The following is a 17,399-nucleotide window of genomic DNA, read 5'->3' as shown; positions in this document are numbered from 1 at the left end:
GCTTTTGGAGCTCTTTGATACAGTTGTGCATGAACCACCCCTCTAATTACGTTTCTCCAAGGCAAGGTCTAACAACTCATAAGGTGTAGGCGCACGCCTACACATTCACACATTCACATCAACCATGTACAGATCTATTTGTTGAATCAATACTCTATCAAATTTCTCCAATGTGGGATGTAACATTTCATAAGGTGCAGTTTCTCTCCTTTTGGGTGTCCATGTTGGGTACCCTTTTCTTGGGCGAAGCTCCAACACATCATAAAAGGGCACCCACATCATAACATGGCAGTCCCCCCTCCTCAAAAATCTCTCTCTCTCTCTCTCTCTCTCTCTCTCTCTCTCTCTCTCTCTCTCTCAGGGAGGGGGTGTGCACGCATGTCTGCCGGCATGTGTTAAGCAGTTTGTGTTGCCATCTCTTGTTTTCTTGTGAGCATGTAGCTCTTTTGTTGATTATGGATTTGAGCTAGAATCCCCTTGACACAATTGAGCAGTAGTGTCCCTCCATACTATTAGGGAGCTAATGTCCTCGTTGGAGTGCATTGTTTGCATCAAGCGGTGGATTCTCCGAAGGCATCAAGATCCCATCCCCTCACCATCCTCACAAGTCAAGGCAGTGATCACAGTAGCAACTCTCCCATGCACAATTTTTTTTTGTGGTTTTGGTCTTGTATTTTTGAGCATGAGCTGACTTTGAGCATGAGAGTCAGCTCAGGAATATTATTTCATGTGATGAATGCTTCTCTCTCTTCCTTTTTTTAACACACACACACACATGAGAATCAGTTCGGCACTTGGGAATAAAACCCCTAGTAATCAGCCCAAAAACAGACATCTTGATATCACACTCCTACCTGCATTAGCTCAAATCAAAAACCCACCAAGGAACAGGACCATGAAGGGGCACAAAACATGGACTAAGGCAAAACTTCTTCAGAATCCTTAAGGTTGAAAAGAGGAAAACCATGTATTGTACATACACAAAATCCTGCAAGATTGTCCATACTCAAGGTGGCACGAAAAACATCAACAAATTGTACACACAAAATGGGTATTATGAAGCATTGAGGTCACCACAAGGTCAATGCAGTCCCATTTAAGGAAAACACATCCAGTAGTAAACAGAACCTTAAGGTCCACAAGGCCACTCAAGAATGTGACATAGCTTTCTTCAAGTGATGCGAATTAAAAACACCATTAGCAAGAACATGCAGGACATGAAAAATATGATGAGCCAAGTAAGGCAGCCAGTCTTAAAACTGTAAGAATAGACAGCTTGAGCACGCGTGTTTGCCTGATTTGTTGCTGCCAAGCTGTGCTCCACAGCTCGTTCTGTGGAATCAAGTACCTGCACAGACGTATTATCACGACATTCAGGACTAGAAGCATTACTATCGATGAACTTTCAGTGACACTCTTGAGCACGCCTTTGCTTTACTTAAGAAAACAACTCTTCCTTTTGCAGAGAAAGAATACCGAATGTCAGATCGACGTCACATTGCCCTCTCAAAAGGCGAAATTCTCAGTCCCAAATCAGACAAGACTGGCAAGCATACAAATCAACACATCCAGACATAGCATCACCTTCATGTCTTTCATAAGATGAATCTACATAGAAGCTGCAAACTTACATTCTCAGTAGCGAGCACAGCTTGATTCATGGCAAGGCTAGCCTCCTTCATTTGGCGTGCCAAGTCAACCATTTCATCAGTCAGATCATCTTGTAAATGCCTGAAAAAGTAATGAGTGTTACAAGATGCCCCATTTTTTAGAGAAAATACAGCTACATATCAATTTTATGATTCTGAGTGTACTTTATATGGTAATTGTCTTCGATGACATACAAACATTACGCAATTGACGAGTAAACCAACTGCATATTTCTTCAGATTATGGCAATGTTAACAAGCTGATAAGTAGCTGGGCAGCTAGGCATGAAAATGGGAGGCCGCCCTGTAAAAATGTCACATGGCAAAAACAAGGCACCTCACAAGAATTGTGCCCTTTGGCACATTTATGCCACGGCAGCTAAAAATGACACCAGGGCACAAAACTGCAGAAAACAGAAACTCGACCTCATAAAGACCTAGAAACAAGGATCCTGCCTCTAGCCTTCCCACCGGACAGGCACATACATGGCTCAACAGGCTGGGTGCAAGTAGGTCTACCTCACGTACAAGCAGGCACAGCCATAAAACAGTCTCATTTCCTAGAAACCGGAGCCAGCACTGCACGGGAGGTGAAACTCTTAACATCTTAACAAGATAACCATCGAAAACCATTTCCCGATAGCCCTGATTGATAATGTCTTGGATAGGTTCAAGGCTCCACTTGGCTTGGCAGAATTGATCTCAAAGAGTGGACACCATCGGATTCAGATTACACCTGGAGACGTCCAGAAGACTTTTTCAGGACTAATTTTGAATTGTATGACTTTTTTAGTGATGTCTTTCGGCTTAACTAATGTCTTTCAACATTCAAAGGAATGATGGATAGAGTTTTCAGAGGATACAGAAGATTTGTAAAGCCTTCTTTAATGACCTCTTTGTTTTCTGAACCAGAAGCTGAGCAAAGGGAGCATTTGGCTCAAGTGTTAGAAGCTTGAGAAACACACCTTTTCTGTCACAACATTTTCCATTAAGGAGTTTGCCTGGATTGCCTCAAAGCAAGTGAGTCTCATTTCATTAGCCTTACCTCAAGATAGATGTGAAGACTTTGCACGAATTTGTATGGTTTATTAAAAGGCCACCTTTTGAGAGCCATAAAATGCCGGACTTATTTCAACCACTACCTATTCTAGAGAGGCCATAGGCCAACGTTGCTATGGAACTTATTTTTATCTTCCTAGTGTAAAGCGGTTGGTCTCACAAGAGATAGGCAGTGAGTTTACAAATCAGGAAGTTGAGAGACAAACAACAACAAACTAAAAAGAACCAAACTTGTACAATCCAACAAAGATCTAATCAGAAAAGATGAGAAAATGATGGAGCTCCAAACATGTCACAACTCAATAGAATACGAATTGAAAAATACATATCCTTTTTTAGAATTTTATATCGACTTATAAATGTATTTGAGAATTTGAGTATTTGCCAGATAAGTGTATTTGAGTAGGCCTCTGATGAGTGGTCACAAGTTATGGTGGACCCACAAAGATAATGCACACTCCCACCTAGCTAACCGAGAAGGGGCATCTGTGGCTTGTAACTCTTGCATATCAGGGTCATATACTCGCACATAGAAAAGATTAATGCCTTTAAGTGTGGGCTAGATCCGCCAAAAAAAACAATTAAAATCAATAAGATAGCGTGATCATGAAAGACTATCAATGTGCATACATGTGTTCTAATTGTAGTGGATACATTTATCTCTCCATAAGCATCTTGGATTGATGTTCTAAAGCTTAAATCATGTTGTACTCGGAATGATCTCATTTGATACCCATATTGATATTTGTTTCTGTTTGCAGTTAGTTTTCCAAAGAAGGAAGGTTCTAAAAGCTTCTAGAAGATTCTAGGAGGAGGATTCTAGAAGGACAAGTGGAAAGACACTTGTTGCAAAGCTTCCAAGAGTTGAGATGTCACAAACCAGTGATGTGGCAGCCAGCAGTACACACACACACACACACTGGCAGTCCCGGAATTCCTGCAGAAAGGCTGACGTGGCAGCAGTGTACGGACACCCGCAACACGCGGTGCAAAATCCGGCGGGAAAAGCGGCAGGCCATACGGAATGCTGACGTGGCTGATTTGCGTGAGCAAAAGCTGAAAAAAATCCTACACAATTTTTAGGGCAGCTTTTGGGTTTTGCTTTATTTTGGAGAAGCTTTTAAAGTTGCATTATTTTAAGAACTTTAAAAAGGAAGCTTTTGATTTTGAAGCTTTTCGGGGCTCTGCTTTTAGCAACCCTTGTAACCTTTATTAAGAACCCAAGGGGGCTCCCTCTGCAGAGCATCTGGACGCACAGTCTGAGAGAGAGCACCCGCGGGAGTTGTACTTTACTCGAAGATAAATTATAAAAAGAAATACCGAAAGGGGCGCCAGTCTTTGGGGCCGATACCTCTTGGCACGGAACTCCGCCGGGCTGTGTCAAATCAATTGTGAACTATGAACTGTTTTGAAGGGAATCAACTGTTTTGAAGTGAATCTCTGTTGTGTCGCGGTAGAATCTTGATTGGGAGTGACCAAGTTTGTTACAGTGGTATCAGGGTGCAAAAAGATTCTTCTTCTACGGAGGATCCGATCCTTTTTGCAACGCACACAGCTTTTGAGAAAGAATCCTCGTGTCTCGACCCCGGACTTATTACTCACTCACACCCTTCATACATCGCGCATCGGGTGCGCTCCCGTCTTCATCGCTCTGTCTTACAGGGCATAAAGCCATTAAAAATCCCAAATTACACATGGGTTCTGGTGAAGAATCTGACAGACGTGACACCTCTCAATGGGAAGGCAAAGAAAAGTTGAAGATCCGGAGCGGGAACTGAAGAAAAGAATGAAGATTTGGGCAAATTGTTTTCAGAAGAGTTTGCCAGAAAAGGAGTACAAACGTAGCTGCAAATTGATTAAGTACTCCAAGGACCCGAGATTGGTGATACACCTGAAGAATTACCCGATTGATAAGATTTACTCGAGATGGCATGTGGCCATTGCTTCTCCTCTCAGATAGGGAGTAAATCGAAAAGACAGACGAATGCAGAAAAGCAGAACCTGTACTCGCAGAAAGACATGAACAAGCGAAGCAAAAAAAAGCAAAGCTTTGGAAAGGGCAAGAAAAAGGCAAAGAAGCCTAGATTTCGCCCAGTTTCTGACAGTTCTACAGAGGAGTCGTCCTCAGACAGTTCGGACTCCGACGATCACAGATTTTACGCAAAGAAGAAGCATTTCTAAAAGCCAACCAGTATGACTTCCTAGAAGATAAAAGTAAGAAAGTTCAAAAATTAAAAGAAGGTGGAAAGTCGATTTGAATCCCTTTCTGGGTTCCGAGATGCTCGAACATGGTGGTCCTCTCTTCTACTGAGAAAGGAAGCTCCGGTTAAATGGTTGAAATTCAAACGGCTTTTTATTTCTTCTTGGCTGACTCGAGAGTACAAACGAGATATACGAACCGCTTGGAATCATCTTCGGATGACCAAGAGAGATTCTTTCGACGCTGATTGCGAGAGATTTTGGAGCTCTTTTCTACCAGCTTTTTCATTTAAGGTAGTCTTGTTTAAGGAACAGATTGAGCGGTTTTGTTACGGACTTCCTACAGAGATCCAAGACTACTGCTTGGAACAAAAGTCGAATTCTATTCAAGAATTGATGAGTCATGCCAAACGGGGTTTTGCCATACACTTGGCAATCTGACATACCCCACTGATGAGATCTTGACTCAGAGAACTCAACAGACTTCTAATAATGAAAGTAGAAAGAGAAAGAGTTCCCAGAACAAAGAAAAGAAAAATACACGTCCCTGACAGACTCTTAGAGAAAGGGTTATCTATCTCAAAGAGGGGAAGTGTTTTGGTTGTCGGGAATTTTGGACACATCTCCGCAAAGTGTTGTCACCAGCGTGTGACTACTATCTATCCTTTTTGTTGATTTCTTTCTTATTATCTATTTACTTTCACTTTTTGGAAACACCCCTCGGGAAATCTAACTGCCCTGCATTGCATAGCTAGTGTGGAACTGTCCAGAGGGAGTCCAGGCCTGAGGGCAAGAGAGCACTAAGGTTGGACAAGGACTATGGTTAGCCAAGTGGGGTCATTGACTAGCCAAAGTGGAATCCTTTGCTACAGAGGCTACATTTCAGTTCTGGATGTGGCCGTAGTGTACAAAGAGGGTCGGATGACCTAGAAAGATACAATGGCAGCATCTCCTAAAATTTAGGGAACTGCTATTTTGGGACCTGAAAATGTGTTGACGTCATTACCTCCGGAATGACAAGGGGAACATTTTCTTACTCTGCCGTGAAGTCAACTGGGCAACCGGTTGGGATATTTTTAGGCGGCAACCCCGAAACAGAAAAATGCTTGTAAATGTGCCAAGTGGCATATTCTGGTGCACTTGCCTCATGCAACAAGAAGTGGCGCTGAATTTTAAGCTGGGAGGGCTCATTTTTCAGATTTTGTCACAGGTTAAGAGCTATGGAGTGCTTGCTTTCCCTCTTATGCACAGTGCGGTGCCAGGAGTGATGCCCTGCACGCTACGCACTGCCCTCTCTCTCCCCTTTGGCAGTATGTTATGCCCCTCTAGTGGGCTCTTCATTTGACCAATGTACAGTTGTGTGGGTTCATGCGCGATTGCCGAGGCAAGAGCCTCTTGCACAGGTACTGGATTAGCTAGCGGCTAATCCCCCCGCAGGTACAGGTGAATTCGGAGAGGTTTCACACCAGAAATCTCGTCCGATTCAAAGGGCAAGTAGCCCTACAGGTGCGGGAGCTCGAGGACTTGCTACGGATGCGACCGGCACGCGAAACGGAGCCCGAAACAGTGAATTACAGCCTGCTGTGTATTTTTGCAGGTTTAGGGTTTTGGCCCTAAACGGACCCTAATACCCCCAGGAGGTTCGGGGACGCAAGGGGACCGCTGTACAGGCGATCTGGCGCAATTTCAGGGCTGAAAACAGAGAATTCAGCGTGCTGCACATTCTCGCCAGGTTTTGCAAAGTGCCCGTATGCGTCGGGAAAGTCGGCCAATGCGTGGGAATACTGACTGTGAAGGGTTCTAGTACAGTTATGCTGCCGAAATCGGGCTGGAACAGTGGAAATTCAGCCGAGTTTGTGCGGGGCAGCTTGTAGGGAACCACAGCGTTTATTCCCTCTTTTGAACAATAAAGAAATACCGAAAGGGGCGCCTAAGTTAGGGGCCAATCTGGTGTCCGTCTACTCATACAGGTGCAATCTAGCAGCCTGTATCCCTCTCCCCTTTGTTGTGTCTTGAAAGTACAGGTAAAATAGACGACTAATAATGGGTGAAAGCTAAATCAAGGTTTAAAGTAAAGTCTACCGCCCTTTTGGGATTGAACAGGCCGGTTTCATGGTTCCATCGACGGGATTAAATCACTTTTTCCCATAGAAGTGAGCCTTGGTCAGTTTTGGGCTTGAAGACACAAGGGATCATAGATGAGACACAGGGAATTGCAATTATGGCTGACAGACCAGATGATGTGACTGAAGAGGTTTCCTCTTCACAGGGTCAACAGACACATGAAGTGGGTGAGTCGTCAAGACCACCACAGACTGATGACGATATATTCAGGACCCAGTTGGCTACTGCCGTGGCTATGTTTACACAAGTAATGCAGAACCCAAGGTTTTTAGCCTTTCTGCAACCTCCTGTTCCGTCTCAGCAAGTTGGGTCACTCGATCATATTCAAAAGCCTGTTAAGGCTCGAGCACAGGTGATTCATACCGCACAGTTAATGGAAACACCTGTACACTTGACGGAGAACATGCAGTCTCCACAACCTATGCCTAAGGTGCAAGAACAGGTGGCTGAGATGCCAGTATTTCAAGCTTTACCAATTCAGCCCACCACCTTTCAGCAGCCTATAGCTGGTTCTAATGGGCAGGGAAGCAACCTACAGGCTATGCAACAGGTCTTCCCACCACCTTCAGTACACCCTGGCTATTCTGGAGGTGGATCCGTATTCCAGAGCATGGCTGGTCATGCACCTGGAAATCAGTTTTACACGCCAGGAACAGTGTTTGGGGGTGCTCAAACGATGATGCCTAACCCCATGTATGGTGTCACAGGCATGCTACCAGGGTTTCAGAGCACTCAGGGCCAATTTGGGATGCCACAAGCAAATTTTGGTATGGCTGGAATTACAAATCAGCAGCCAAATATGGCGTTTCCAGGTCAAGTTAATAGCGGCCAAGGAACACAGATGAACCATAACAGTGTTCCCATGTTTCAGTCACTTCCATATGACAATTTAACGCCGCTGGAGAGGCCAACTCCGTACAAAGAAGGTGGCAAAGGTGTGTCATTCACGACCTTTACAGGGTTTGATGACAGGAAGAAGGCTCTTTCATTCCTCCAGCAGTTTGACAAGGCCTATGCAGGGGGAAACTTTACAGAGGCTTCAAAGGTCCGCAAGGCAGCCACTTTCTTGACAGGGAATGCGGGACAATGGTGGACAACTTTATTGCTTCAAGGGCAAGCTCCGTCCACATGGATTTACTTTAAGCAGATTTTTGCAGCAGCATGGTTATCTGATGATTTCGAAGCAGATGTCATGACAGAATGGCACCAGCTTAATGCTGCCACTTGCAGAAATTTGGATGATTACAATCGGAAGTTTTGGAAAGCTCTACTTCCAGTAACTTCCTATAGGTTTGTGCCATTGACAGAACAGATTGAAAAATATTGTTGTGGCCTACCTAAAGGATTGAGGAAATACTGCACGAAGACCAAAGTCACTACTTTGACGCAGCTCATTGAGGTAGCAAACACTGGCAATGGTTTGCTCAAGGAAGAAGATTGTAAATTTAACACTGGCGTAAAGGCAGGATCAGGCAAGAAAAATTCAGCCAAGAAGCACGTTCTCAATGAGGCTCCTAAAGGGACTCAGGAGTCAGCCAACGCAGGGAAGGACAAAGCTACGGCTGAATCAAAAAAAGGACCAGCAAAGAAATGGGAAAGACGTTTTCCTCGCAAGTCAGAAGAGCAAAAGAAGGTCCTGAGGACAGAGAACAAATGCTTTATATGTGAGCAGCCTGGCCACATTGCTTACAACTGTCCTACAAAGAAAAGGCCAGCTGATTCTGAAGACAAGGAGGACAGGAAAGGAAAGAAGCCCATGGCTGGTCTAGTGCCAGATATGGTGGGCGACAAGCCAAATTCAGATGCAAGTGAGCTTTGCAGAGCATGGGGAAAGGTCAGGGATCAAACAGTGCTTATCTTCTTTGATCCAGGTGCAAAAGCCAACTTTATTTCCCCAGAATTGGCTTCAAAGTTGGGAATCAGACCTGAAGAGATGGGGTATACAGCAGAGGCAGGTTTGGCATGTCCTGGCCATACAGAGGCTGTGACGCCCATCATTGGAAAGTTGCGTCTACATATCCAGTCCTATGTAGATGCTGAAGAATTTTACATCATGCCACTGGACGGATGTGATGTGTTGTTAGGTATTCCTTGGTTGTTTCGTGTACAGGGAGTCATGGATGCCTACAACAAAAAGATCACTGTACAGAGCAGGGGAAAGACTCACATTCTGGATGTAAAGCTTAAAGGGGAGTCTATTCCTACTGTATCAGCTTCTGCTATTACTTCTGTAATGAAAAAGCATCTTTCTGCGTACTTGGTTTTTGCACGTGAAGTATCAGATTGTGATGAATCAAATTTATCTATGCTAGATAAAGAAAGGTCAATGTTTTTACAACAGTATAGTGACTGTTTTTCCGATTCATTACCGTCTCAATTACCGCCAAAGAGACCCGAGGACCATGCGATAGATTTGGTGCCAGGCAGTAGCCCACCAAATAAGCCTCCGTACAGGGTTAGTGCGGCTCAGCAGAAAGAGATAATGGGCCAAGTACAGGAGTTGTTAGAAAAGGGGCTGATTCAGCCCAGTTCATCTCCATTCTGTTCTCCAGTGTTGTTGGTGCAGAAAAAGGATGGCTCATGGCGTATGTGCATCGACTATCGTGCACTGAACAAGAATACCATCAAGAATAGGTTCCCTATACCTAGAATTGATGATATTATGGACAAATTAGAAGGAGCAGCTATGTTTAGCAGGATAGATCTAAAGAGTGGGTACCATCAGATCCGCATTAGATCAGAGGATGTGCACAAGACTGCTTTTAGAACAATGTTTGGCCTTTACGAATTTTTAGTGATGCCCTTTGGTCTCACAAATGCTCCTGCTACGTTCAATAGGATGATGGACAGAATTTTCCGTCCGCACCAGCAGTTTGTTGGTACATTCTTTGATGACATGATAGTCTACTCAAAGAATGAAGAGGAGCATAGGCATCACTTGGCCATTGTGTTCAAAGAGTTACGCAGTCATAGGTTGCTCATCAATGCAAAGAAAAGTGAATTTTTTCTGCAAGAGATCCACTTTCTCGGACACATTGTCTCAAAGGATGGTGTCAAAATGGATCCTGCAAAAGTTGAAGCGATCAAGTCATGACCAAATTTGAAGACGGTGCATGATGTCCGAAGCTTTTTGGGACTATGCTCCTATTACAGAAGGTTTATCCGAAATTTCGCTGAGATTGCTTCACCTTTACATGCTCTTCAAAAGAAGGCAGTCACCTTTAGATGGACACAGAAAGAGATTTCAGCTTTTCATCTCTTAAAGGAAAAGATGACTTCGGATCCAGTCATTGTGTTGCCAGATCTTAGGAAGTTATTTGTTGTCTAGTGTGATGCCTGCGGTAGTAGCATTGGTGCAGTGCTAATGCAAGATGGCAGGGTAGTAGCCTATGAGAGCAGAATTTTGCAAGGGCCAGAGATGACCATGCAGGTCTATGAGAAAGAGTTACTGGCTGTGATTCATGCGCTCTTAAGTTGGAAACACTACCTGCTAGGTGCAGATTTCGTTGTCCAAACGGATCATCAGACCTTGCGATACTTCTTGACACAAACAAAGTTATCTGAGAAGCATATGCGATGGGCAAATATCTTGTCCATGTTCCATTTTCAGATTGTGCATGTGGAAGGCAAGAAGAACGTTGTGGCTGATGCCTTGTCAAGGAAGCCACAAATTTCAGCTGTGTCGATTCCTTATCATCATGAACTTGATGATATGAGAGAACAGTATGCAAATGATGAAGATTTTGCAAGGGTCTTCAAGCAACTAATGGATGGACAACGTCATGAACACTATCTTCTCAAAGATGGGTTCATGATGATGCATGGCAGATTGTGTGTCACAAAGCCATTGCGACGCAAAGTTATGGAAGAGAGTCATGTCCCACCGTATGCAGGGCATCGTGGTATCGATGCTACAGTTAAAGCGGTTGAGACATTCTTCTATTGGCCTACATTGAGAAGGGATGTGGATGCCTTTGTGCGAGAATGCCTAATATCCCAAAAGGTCAAGTTTGACAGGCAAAAGGCACCAGGGTTATTGCAACCACTACCTATTCCAGATAAACCATGGGAAAGTATTGCTATGGATTTTATCTTTGATCTTCCGAGAACGCCGACAGGAAACGATGGTATTTGGACCATTATTTGCAGATTCAGCAAACAGGCTCATTTTATTCCTGTCAGGAAGAAGATAAAGCCAGATCAGATGGCACGCTTGTTTATGAGCAATATTTTCAAGTATCATGGCATGCCACAGTCGATTGTTAGCGACCGTGATCCACGCATGACAAGTTTGTTCTGGAGAGGCTTGTTTGAGAATATGGGCACCACGCTCAAATTCTCTTCGTCATTTCATCCTCAAACAGATGGGCAGTCAGAAGAGGCAAATTCTACTGTCCTAGATCTGCTGAAGTGCTATGTGTCAGAGCATAAAGGAAAGTGGGAGCAGTATTTGCCATTGGTGGAGTATGCATACAATAATACAGTGCATTCATCAACTGGCAAGGCACCTTTTGAGATAGTTGAAGGTGGCAAGAAAGTTCCTCCCATACTGCATACAAAGGACAAGATATTTGAAGCAGATAAATATGTTCAGGACATGGATGAAATGTACAAGAAGGTCAAAGTGGCCTTAGAAAGGACTCAGGCAAAGCAAAAGAAAGCAGCTGATCGTCACCGTCGTGAAGTGGTCTATTCACTTGGTGATTGGGTGCTTTTACGCTTTGAAAAGGCAAGGTTAAAGAAGATGAAGGGCAAGGAAAGACTGTTTCCAAAGCTCAGCATGCGTTACTATGGGCCTTTTCAAGTATGCGACATAATCAGTGATGTTGCATATAGGCTGAAATTGCCTGACAGTTGGAAGATTCACAATGCGTTTCATGTGAGTCTTCTCAGACCCTATGTGGGTGATGTGCCAGAAGATACGCCAGCTGAAGATAAGTCGGAAGTCGAGGAACTTGACGAGATCTTGGTCCCTGAACAGATCTTGGCACACAAAGAAAGGAAAGTGAAAGGCAAGGTTGCTAGGCGTTACTTGGTAAAGTTCAGAAACTATCCACCAATGGATGCTAAGTGGATGGAAGAAGGTGAACTTGCAGAGTCACCAACTGTGTTATCACTTTACCTGGAAGCCTTCGATTTGCAACCTACCTTGACCCCTTGAGTTTCAAAGCTAAGTGTATTGTCAGTGTGGCAATGGCTTCTGAAACAATTGATGTACATGGTATTTAAAGTGAGCTCAAATGAAATACCTGCTACATGAATGTTAGAGCTGTACAGATTGTCAGTTTGGCAATTGCTCTTATGGAATGTCCAAAAGTTTGGTTAGTGCTATAGAAGTGAGTATTTCTTGTCAGTTTGTCAAGGATACAGTGATTACTTCTATTGAAGAGTACATGTGTAACTGCATTCTTAAACTGTCGGTTTGGGTATGCTCGAAAGTGTTACGGGATCCAACGTGTACTATAAGACAGTGGCAAAATGTGCAGCTACCATTTTGTCATTGGAAAGTTAGTGACTCAACGCAATGGCAGAGTGCGAAGCTACCACTATGTCATTGGGACAGGGTTCACACGCAGGCAATACATGAGTCGACGAGGTGTTGAATACACCAGGGTTGACAATGAGCATGTATGTGTCATACATGTGTCGACAGGTGTTGAATACATCAGTGTTGACAGTAAGCATGTACGACATAGATGCAAACGAGGACGTTTGAGATTTCAAGAGGGGGGTATGTCACCAGCGTGTGACTACTATCTATCCTTTTTGTTGATTTCTTTCTTATTATCTATTTACTTTCACTTTTTGGAAACACCCCTCGGGAAATCTAACTGCCCTGCATTGCATAGCTAGTGTGGAACTGTCCAGAGGGAGTCCAGGCCTGAGGGCAAGAGAGCACTAAGGTTGGACAAGGACTATGGTTAGCCAAGTGGGGTCATTGACTAGCCAAAGTGGAATCCTTTGCTACAGAGGCTACATTTCAGTTCTGGATGTGGCCGCAGTGTACAAAGAGGGTCGGATGACCTAGAAAGATACAATGGCAGCATCTCCTAAAATTTAGGGAGCTGCTCTTTTGGGACCTGAAAATGTGTTGACGTCATTACCTCCGGAATGACAAGGGGAACATTTTCTTACTCTGCCGTGAAGTCAACTGGGCAACCGGTTGGGATATTTTTAGGCGGCAACCCCGAAACGGGAAAATGCTTGTAAATGTGCCAAGTGGCATATTCTGGTGCACTTGCCTCATGCAACAAGAAGTGGCGCTGAATTGTAAGCTGGGAGGGCTCATTTTTCAGATTTTGTCACAGGTTAAGAGCTATGGAGTGCTTGCTTTCCCTCTTATGCACAGTGCGGTGCCAGGAGTGATGCCCTGCATGCTACGCACTGCCCTCTCTCTCCCCTTTGGCAGTATGTTATGCCCCTCTAGTGGGCTCTTCATTTGACCAATGTACAGTTGTGTGGGTTCATGCGCGATTGCCGAGGCAAGAGCCTCTTGCACAGGTACTGGATTAGCTAGCGGCTAATCCCCCCGCAGGTACAGGTGAATTCGGAGAGGTTTCACGCCAGAAATCTCGTCCGATTCAAAGGGCAAGTAGCCCTACAGGTGCAGGAGCTCGAGGACTTGCTACGGATGCGACCGGCACGCAAAACGGAGCCCGAAACAGTGAATTACAGCCTGCTGTGTATTTTTGCAGGTTTAGGGTTTTGGCCCTAAACGGACCCTAATACCCCCAGGAGGTTCGGGGACGCAAGGGGACCGCTGTACAGGCGATCTGGCGCAATTTCAGGGCTGAAAACAGAGAATTCAGCGTGCTGCAGATTCTCGCCAGGTTTTGCAAAGTGCCCGTATGCGTCGGGAAAGTCGGCCAATGCGTGGGAATACTGACTGTGAAGGGTTCTAGTACAGTTATGCTGCCGAAATCGGACTGGAACAGTGGAAATTCAGCCGAGTTTGTGCAGGGCAGCTTGTAGGGAACCACAGCGTTTATTCCCTCTTTTGAACAATAAAGAAATACCGAAAGGGGCGCCTAAGTTAGGGGCCAATCTGGTGTCCGTCTACTCATACAGGTGCAATCTAGCAGCCTGTATCCCTCTCCCCTTTGTTGTGTCTTGAAAGTACAGGTAAAATAGACGACTAATAATGGGTGAAAGCTAAATCAAGGTTTAAAGTAAAGTCTACCGCCCTTTTGGGATTGAACAGGCCGGTTTCAAGTGCCCCAAAAAGGCACAGCAAGAATAGATTGAAGACAGGCCAGAGAATTCTAGAGCAGCAGAGGAACATGGCAGAAAAGGCAGATGAAAGAATAACTCGTACCACATTATGTGGGGCCCGAACCGAATCAGATGCACGAAAGTACAAAACTTTGCCGCACATAAGGCAAAGTGAAAGATCAGGAAGCCCTCATTTTTCTTTGATGAAGGAGCCAAGGCCAACTTCTTTGACTTGGCGGCTCGATTTGGAATCACGCCTGACAGGCTGAGGCCACAAACGGAGGTAGTTCTAGCGGCACCCGGACGGGATGATGCCATTACATCATAGTTACCGGGTAACACCCCCTAGCCCCCGTTCCGGCGTTCCAGGGGGGCAGTTCCCTTCCTGAACGTTCCGAAACGTCCCGAAACATTTGACGTTCCGGGTGGCTAGTGCAAACCGGAACGGCCGTTCCGGAATGTTCTGAACGTCCCCAAAACGTTCCGGAATGCCCCTGGAACGGCCAACGGCTACAAACAAATTTGGCAAAAATTGAAAAAATTGAAGTAAATGTTTGGGCTTCTTTTTGAAGTGTGCAAGGCCTCAAGGACTCATAAAATGCACCCCCCTCCCCCTTTCTCTCCACAAGCTAATCCTCAAGGCTCAAGCTCTCTCCCTCTCACACTCTCAAGATCTCTCCCTCTCAAGACTCACTCTCTCAAGGCTCAAGGCTTTAAGCCTTCAAGCTCTCTTCCTCTCCCTCCCACTCTCTCAAATCTCTCCCTCTCCCTCTCACTCTCTCGAGTCTCTCTCTCTCTCTCTCACATCATCTAGTCATAGCAAGATTGAATGGTCTTCAAAACGAGTTTTTTGTGAGTATTAGAGTCAAAGCACTCTAATACTCCTTGTATTTAAACACAAGAAGCTAAAAAATGCGCTATTTGGGTGTTTTTTATACCTCCCGTTCCGCGCCGTTCCCGTTCCGAACCCCTAGCCGTTCCCCCGTTCCGCGGGGATCCCGTCGCCGTTCCCGTTCCGCGTTCCGGGTAACTATGCATTACATCGATCATTGGCAAACTTCGTTTGCAATGTCAAGGGTGTTTAGGGCACGAGGACTTCTACGTAATGCCCTTGGGAGGTTGTGACGTCCTCCTAGAAATCCCTTAGTACCAAAAGAACAATGTCGTGGTTGACTATCAGGCTAAGAAAGCGACTTTGACAAATGAAGGGCACAGAGATTGTACTTGATGAAATTCAGCTTCTTTCCTCGATTTTCTGGAGAGAACTGAATGATGATAAAAGGTCGAATATGTTTTGACTTATAAAAAGAACGCCAAGATTTCTCCACGCTCATGCCGATCGCTTTTCTGAGGGCCTACCAGGCGAGTTGCCACCAGCTCGTCCTGAGGATCATACCATTGATCTAATACCTGGAAGCACACTACCGAACCGGCCACCTTACCGTGTAAGCCGAGATCAGAATGAAGAAATTATGAACCAAGTGAAAGACCTCTTGGAAAAGGGTCTTATCCAACCGAGTACTTCACCTTATTGCTCTCCGGTGTTGTTGGTTTTGAAGAAATTGGAAAATGTGCATTGACTATAGAGCTCTCAACAAAATCACCATCAAGAACAGATTTCCGATTCCTAGAATCGATGATATTCTAGACCGGCTTCAAGGATCCTCTTGTTTCAACAGGATCGATTTGAAGAGCGGATATCATCAGATGTCCGGGAGATGTCTACAAGACAGCTTTTCGGACGACTTTTGGTTTATTTGAGTTTTTGGTGATACCTTTTGGCCTAACCAATGCTCCAGCAACATTTAACCAAATGATGCAAAGAAAGTGAATTCTTCCTACCAGAGACACATTGTCTCAACAGCAGGAGTGCAAATGGACCCAGCCAAGATAGAGATTATCCGTGATTGGCTCGATTTGAAGAATGTTCATGAAGTTAGAAGCTTCTTGGGCTTATGTTCGTACTACCGGCGGTTCATTCGAAAGTTTGCAAAGGTTGCTTTCCCTTTGCATATCTTGACACAGAAAGAAGTCTCATTCTCGTGGGACCCACAAAGGTGACTGCCTTTCGGACATTGAAAGAGAAATTGACTACAGGACCAGTTTTGACTTTGCCGGATTTGCAAAAGTCATTCGAAGTATATTGTGATGCTTGTGGTCGTAGTCTAGGTGCGGTCTTAATGCAAGAAGGCAATGTCATTGCCTACGAGAGCCGATTGTTCTCAAGGCTAGAATTTACAACACAGATTTATGAGAAAGAGCTCCCTTTGGCAGTTATCCATGCTCTTACTCAATGACGACATTACCTACTCGGAGCGGATTTTACTGTCTTCACAAACCATCAGAGTTTGCGCTACTTCTTGTCATAAAAGCAGCTATCGGAAAAGCAGATGTGGTTGGCGAACATCTCGTCACAGTTTCGCTTCCAGATTGTCCATGTGCAGGGACAGAAGAACTTGGTGGCAGATGCTTTGTCTCGGAAGCCGTTGGTTCTGGCTATTTCCGCGATACATTGTAGGAGCTTCAAGGATATGGTCGATCAATATGCCACAGATACAGATTTTGCAGATATTTTCACTCGGATACGGAATAGGGAGGTAGTAGCAAGATATTCCATTCAGGATGGCTACTTGATGAAGAAAACCATGTTGTGCGTTACACACCCGTTAAGGGAAAAGGTTCTAACCGAATGCCACTATCCATCTTTTACGGGTCACAGCGGCATTGCTACCACCTTGAAAGGTGTGGAGAGATACTTCTTTTGGCCGGGACTCAAGAAGGATGTGGATGATTTTGTACGCAGTTGTTTGGTATGCTAGAAGGTTAAGTTTGACAGGCATAAAGCACAGGGATTGTTACAACCTTTACCCATACCCACCCGTTCCTGGAAAAGTATTGCAATGGATTTCAAGTTTTATCTCCCGAAAACACACCATGGATACGATTGTTTATTGCCCAGATATTCAGATTACATGGCATGCCTGAGACGATTGAGACCCTAGATTCACGAGTTTGTTTTGGAAGGCTATTTGGGAGAACATTGGCACGCGGTTGCAATTCTCGTCATCGTTCCACCCGCAGACTAATGAGCAATCAGAGATTGCTAATTCAGTGGTACTAGATTTGTTGAAGTCTTCTTCTTTGAATCTGAAGACT

The 17,399-nt window shown here is 44.7% G+C and overlaps 1 protein-coding gene across 5 annotated transcripts in view; it reads right to left on the bottom strand.

Moving 5' to 3' along the window:
* Positions 1–918: 918 nt before the first annotated feature.
* Positions 919–17,399, bottom strand: part of LOC147450474 (Membrane fusion protein Use1) — a 93,159-nt gene continuing 76,678 nt past the window's right edge. For all 5 annotated transcript variants that reach the window (XM_086520730.1, XM_086520729.1, XM_086520727.1 and 2 more), the window contains 2 exons: positions 1,632–1,731; positions 919–1,348 (listed from right to left, as the gene is read on the bottom strand). In XM_086520730.1, coding sequence (XP_086376856.1) covers positions 1,172–1,348; positions 1,632–1,731 — 277 coding nt within the window. In that variant the 3' untranslated portion in view covers positions 919–1,171. The remainder of the gene's footprint in view (positions 1,349–1,631; positions 1,732–17,399) is intronic.

This window comes from Adiantum capillus-veneris, chromosome 9 (assembly GCF_014529385.1).
Source record: "Adiantum capillus-veneris isolate H3 chromosome 9, ASM1452938v2, whole genome shotgun sequence".
Taxonomy (NCBI): Eukaryota; Viridiplantae; Streptophyta; class Polypodiopsida; order Polypodiales; family Pteridaceae; genus Adiantum; species Adiantum capillus-veneris.
The sequence above is the reverse complement of the archived record's forward strand: the minus strand, read 5'-3'. Positions and strand labels throughout refer to the sequence as shown.